The 6296-nt window shown below is 42.5% G+C and overlaps 1 protein-coding gene across 1 annotated transcript in view; it reads left to right on the top strand.

The window, feature by feature from the left end:
- Positions 1-6296, top strand: part of zdhhc17 (zDHHC palmitoyltransferase 17) — a gene marked incomplete at its 5' end in the record, with an annotated part of 60001 nt that overhangs the window by 14876 nt on the left and 38829 nt on the right. Inside the window, one exon of the mRNA XM_083757403.1 lies at positions 1771-1874. Coding sequence (XP_083613529.1) covers positions 1771-1874 — 104 coding nt within the window. The remainder of the gene's footprint in view (positions 1-1770; positions 1875-6296) is intronic.

Genomic DNA, 6296 nt, shown 5'->3' with positions numbered 1-6296 from the left:
GGTGGCTCAGGGGTAGAGTGGCTCGATGGTTGAATTGGATGGTAACCGCAAAGTTGTCAGTTCGAACCCGGGCTCCCCCAGAGCTAGTGTCGAAGTGTCCTTGAGCAAGACACTGAACCCCTAATTGCTCCTGATGTGCTGGTTGGGGGCGGGCCGGGCCTTGCATGGTTTCCGCCACCAACGGTGTATGAATTTGTTCGTGAATGGGTGAATTTCTTATGTCTAAAATTCCAAATGGCTAAATCATCCAAGTTCTTATTGTCTACTTTTTTGACGGCTCTGGAGTCTGAAGACTTGACCCTACACAAGCTTAACCGCCCCCAATCCCCATCACACGAACTCTCAATGTTCTCTCTGATTCTTGCTATAATGTCCTATTATATATATTATATATACAGAATCCTAACTGCTCCTCTATTTCGACACCATAGGCCGCGTCAGTCAAGTGTGCAGTCTGGCTTTATATCACTGCCACTTTCATAGAATGGCAACCATTTTAATCCCTCCATTAACCATGTTGTCTCACTCTCTCAACATTATTACTTGTCATGTAATGATGCTAATCCCAAGCTAGGCTGCTCAGAGGAAGCAGAAAAAACATCCAGTGATGCCTTCTGTTCTGACAGAGTGCTCGAGAAGTACTCCACCTCCAGAGTACTAGTACTAATTTACCTGCACGTGGCCATTGGGGTTTCTAATGTTATGTCTGTCGATTGATTAGAATATGGTTTTAACCCATTCTGAACGGGAACCCATTTTGGTGTCAGCATCATGTTATGCTTTAGATAGCAGATAGCAGATCTACAAGCTCATATCGCGCCACCGAGTGTCGCGATACGAGCTTGTAGGTCTGCTATTTTTGAAAAATCGAAGAATGACTGACATTTTTTAGAATCTGATCTCAGGTCAGAATGGGTTAATCAGACCAGTGTGTGTCCAGTGGAAAACCTCGTATGAATCTGATCTCAGGTCAGAATGGGTTCATCAGACCAGTGTGTGTCCAGTGGAAAACCTCGTATGAATCTGATCTCAGGTCAGAATGGGTTAAGGTCAGGATACCAATTTTATCCGCTAGAAAACAAAAACGAGCACAGTCAGTCTATATAATGCAGTTTTATAATAGTTTTATAATGCAAGGACCCCAAAGATTATATGTAATTGGCCACTTTATATATGGATCCTGACAACAGTGTTGACCTTGAAAGCAAACTAGCAAAACTTCTTTATATACACGTGTGTGTGTGTGTGTGTGTGTGTGTGTGTGTGTGTGTGTGTGTGTGTGTGTGTGTGTGTGTGTGTGTGTGTGTGTGTGTGTGTGTGTGTGTGTGTGTGTGTGTGTGTGTGTGTGTGTGTGTGTGTGTGTGTGTGTGTGTGTGTGTGTGTGTGGTGAAAGAGTCGGAGACAAAGAGAGAGCGAGAGAGATGGCATGTCGAGGTGCATGACGAGACCTAGCCTGTTGACTCTGTTCAACAGACAATATGGACTTTAGAAAGAATGTAATAATTACAACGCACCCATGTTTATTTTTTAAACCTATTTCTATTGAGTTGAAGGGTTTAATATAAAGCTCGGATCCTCATGGGTAATTTCGGTATAAACTGCATTTCTGAATGGATGAATTTGGAATGGATCCGCCCGGACCCTGCCCGAGGGACAAGTCAATATTTTGGGCCCGCAACTGGCTGGGTTCTGGGTTGGGCTCTCTGGTATTGGGTTCCGGATGTAACCGTGCTGCCCCCTCTCTGCCCTCATCCCTCCTCCTCTCTACAGGAAATCAAGCCCCAGAGTCACTACAACCATGGCTACAGTGAGAACGTGGGGCGCAAAAACCACGTGGACGACTACAGCACCTGGGATATCGTCAAAGCCACACAGTGAGTGGATTCATTCATTGTTTGTTTGTGCATACGTTAAGTTATTATAATGCAGGGTCATTCGATTCCTGGCTTTTGTGCAATCTTGAGAGCCCTTAGTTATTAGGGCTGCACGATATGGACAAAAATTCATATCACGATATATATGGCAGATATCTCGATATCGATACGATACGATATAATATATATCACGATATATATGGCAGATATCTCGATATCGATACGATACGATATAATATATATCACGATATATATGGCAGATATCTCGATATCGATACGATACGATATAATATATATCACGATATATAGGGCAGATATCTCGATATCGATACGATACGATATAATATATATCACGATATATAGGGCAGATATCTCGATATCGATACGATACGATATAATATATATCACGATATATAGGGCAGATATCTCAATATCGATACGATACGATATAATATATATCACGATATATAGGGCAGGTATCTCGATATCGATACGATACGATATAATATATATCACGATATATATGGCAGATATCTCGATATCGATACGATACGATATAATATATATCACGATATATAGGGCAGATATCTCGATATCGATACGGTACGATATAATATATATCACGATATATAGGGCAGATATCTCGATATCGATACGATACGATATAATATATATCACGATATATAGGGCAGATATCTCAATATCGATACGATACGATATAATATATATCACGATATATAGGGCAGATATCTCGATATCGATACGATACGATATAATATATATCACGATATATAGGGCAGATATCTCGATATTGATACGATACGATATAATATATATCACGATATATAGGGCAGATATCTCGATATCGATACGATACGATATATCGTGCAGCAACATATTTTCTTAATGGGCGTGGCTAGCGATTCAGGGCTGGAGCCAGGCTACAACAGGACAGAGGGACAAACGGAGTGATGGTTTATTTTCCGAGGGGCACAGGCTAAAACAGAGGGCTGGCTTTAGAAGTGGACGATATATCGATATGTCGACGATATATCTATATCGCGATACCGTTGCCTTTTTGCGATACTAATATTGTGCATGTTCATACCTCGATACCGATACGATAACGATATATTGTGCAGCCCTATTAGTTATATCACATATAGTTGACTGTGTTGTAGGGCTTTTGTTGCATACGTAGGAGTTGTGTTCCCCCTCCCTTTTTCTCCAGGAAGTGTCCACCAGTGTTAAGTGTTTCCTTATCGCAGAACTGGCTCTTGATTATTTCAGTTTCATCTGACAGTCTAGGTGTGTCCAATAGGCTTCCTGTTTGTTTGGGAGTGCTCATGTCTGATATTGAAGTCGAGGGCTGGGTAACCGTGAAGCACGTGGGAGTCCAGGAGCATTTAACCCTTAACCCATTCTGACCTGAGATCAGATTCATACGAGGTTTCCACTGGACACACACTGGTCTGATTAACCCATTCTGACCTGAGATCAGATTCTAAAAATGACAGTCGTTCTTCGATTTTTCAAAAATAGCAGAACTACAAGCTCGTATCGCGCCACTCGGTGGCGCGATATGAGCTTGTAGATCTGCTATTTTTCAATAGCTAAAGCATAACATGATGCTAACACCAAAATGGGTGCCCGTTCAGAATGGGTTAACTCATTTAGGCCTGACGTCGAAATATTCTTTTTTAAAGTATTCTGAAAGAATATATTTTCAAAGATTTGTTTACAATTTTTCAAAAATATATTATTCAATAGCTAAAGTATAATAACACAATGCTTAGTTCAAACACCAAAACGGGTTCCCGTCCAGAATGGGTTTGTGCCTCCTGTGCGGCTGTGCACTCAATATGACCACCTAAGCAGCCATCAGCTGGCCTGGATGAAGCTAAATGTGACATTAATACGCTCTACACATGATTCATTGTCTCCACCAGGCCGAAGGCATGTGGGGAGAGTATGTTTTGCACTCCGTGTGTCCGTGTGTCCGTCCGTCCGTGAGCAGCTAATCTCGGCCACCGTTAACCCCATCGATGCCAAATTTTGCACACACACTCCCTGGATGCCAACGATGAACCTCTGCCCCAAACTTTCCACAACGGCCTGTTATAGCGCCACCAGGAGGCCGCTTTGTGCAAAACAAGTTTTTGCACAGTACACCTACAAATTTTGTTCAAACATCACGCAAATTGGTACACAGTCTCTCTAGAGCCATTCAACGAAACCGGTCTTTCAGATTTCTCACACTCCATCCTGATTGGTTAAGATTGGCTTCCAAAATTCACAGGAGTGCTCAGTTTCAAACAAAATGCTGCAAATCATGAGCACATCGCGTGTTACCATGAGGCCACAACCTGACCTGCCCTGGTGGAGACCTGTGCCGATTGGCACTTTGTCTAGTTATTGTTGTTTTTGTTGTATAGGGGTGAGCAAAATAATCTAGAAACAAACACGTAATTAGGTCTGATCTCTAAAATATGAATCCTTGGCTATGAGATATTATGTGAGAGGCCAAGAAGAGGGTCTGAAATGCAATGCAAACTATGTTGCTTTTGCAAAAGATTGCAACGCCACTTGAAGTTACTGTATTGAAGTTACTGTATTGAAGTTACTGTATTGAAGTTACTGTATTGAAGATACTACATTGAATGGTTCAGGAAGAACGTTGTAGCAGTGACATCATGACATGACAGTTGAGCCCCTGATTTCTACTTGGTTGCACGCTGTCTTGCAGTGAACATAGCCCGTCTACAAGTTCACAATGCTTCGCAGTAGGGATGTTTAATAGTTAATCGATTAATCGCCGTTAGTCAATTAAACTTTTACTTAACGGTTAATAATTAATAATTAATCGTAATTAATTGCAGTCTGTGGTTCTATCACTGGGTGGTTTTCTGTGAATGTAACACTGTCTGTGCGCGTGCGCTCGTAGCCGAGGAACGCACATACAAAGATGCTATCGTCTATGGTCAAATAAATATTTGATTAACCCATTCTGGGCGGGAACCTACTTTAGCTATTGAAAGATAGCTGATCAAGCTCATAGCAAAGGCACCGTGTGCTGCACTATGAGCCTGTAGGGCTGCTATTCTTTTAAATCATGAACATGTGCCTCAAATCTTTGAATATTGTTACAGAGTCATTGTTTTTAAGTCTGATCATTGCTTCTGGGGGGTCCCTGGAACAACATATTTTCAGATGGGGGTCGTGGCCGATTACATATAATTTTTGGGGTCCTTGACATAAAATATTGAGCACCAATGACAACTGTCATGATTTAGAAGATTTAAAATTTTCGATGTCAGGTCTAATCTATATTCTATAAGCTTATCAAAACTATCAATGAATGCATGAATCGATAGTTCCCATCCCTACTTCGCAGGCACCGCAGCACATTGTGAGCTCAGCTGGTATTAATATGGGCTGTGTTTGGTGTGAGACACAATGCTGTGCATTCATGACCTGAGATCAGATTCTAAAAATGTCTATTACATCCTGACAGTTTCATTATTAACACAAAAAATGCTGGAAACGTATCCATACGCTTTATTAATATCGAACGCCGTACGCGCGAAGCGTATGTATACGTTTTATACGTTTTTTTATTGCTTACTGTACATCAACGTCCTATGCTCCAGGACACCGAGGAAAATAACAGCGATCGTCTCCAGGAAGCTCCAATATGTGATCCGGGAGTAAAAAGCCCCTCCCTCCTGAAAAGAGGTCTGTCTGTGGCGAAGACGCTCCCTCCTCCAATGCCTCCATTACACGTATGGGTCTGCACGGCAACGGCATAGACCAACGCAGATGTCAGGGCATCTAAAATGGAGTTACCCATACTCTAGTAGTAGTCTAGTGTCTGTGAATACACTCGATTCCCCCTCCCCTCCTGTTTCTACATGGTTTCTCCCGAGGAATCTTTGTGGGGGGAGTCTGATCTCTTCTGCCCGGATCGCATTGCAGTTTGAGTTCCCTGGCCCCAGGCCACACTGCGCCTTGTAATCGCCTTGCACCGCTCTCTCATTCTCGGAAAAAGATATAACGCAGTCGTGTCGATTTGCCCTCTGCCAGTATATAAACCAAGAATAATCTTCAACGATCGCCATTTCATAACGTTTTCAACACGCACACGGCACACGCCATGATCAACTAACTGCCTGGCTACGTCTTCAGTCTTCACCAGCCATCGCTATCCGTTGTGTGGATCGCCAGCGCGTCTTCACTTTGTTTGTTTGGGCAAGAAGCACGATCAGCGATGGAAAAGAGCTTTATATCCACGGCAGATAAGTAATGACGTATTATCGAAGGACCGCCATGATCAACTTACTGCCTACGTCTTCGTCAGCCAATGCAGCCATCATCGCTATCCGTTGTGTGATTGTGGATGTAGGCTATATCCACGGTATCGAG

This window comes from Protomyctophum parallelum, assembly GCF_964188405.1.
Source record: "Protomyctophum parallelum genome assembly, chromosome: 22".
Lineage (NCBI taxonomy): Eukaryota > Metazoa > Chordata > Actinopteri > Myctophiformes > Myctophidae > Protomyctophum > Protomyctophum parallelum.
Note: the sequence above shows the minus strand (reverse complement) of the source record. Positions and strands in the feature narration are given on the sequence as shown.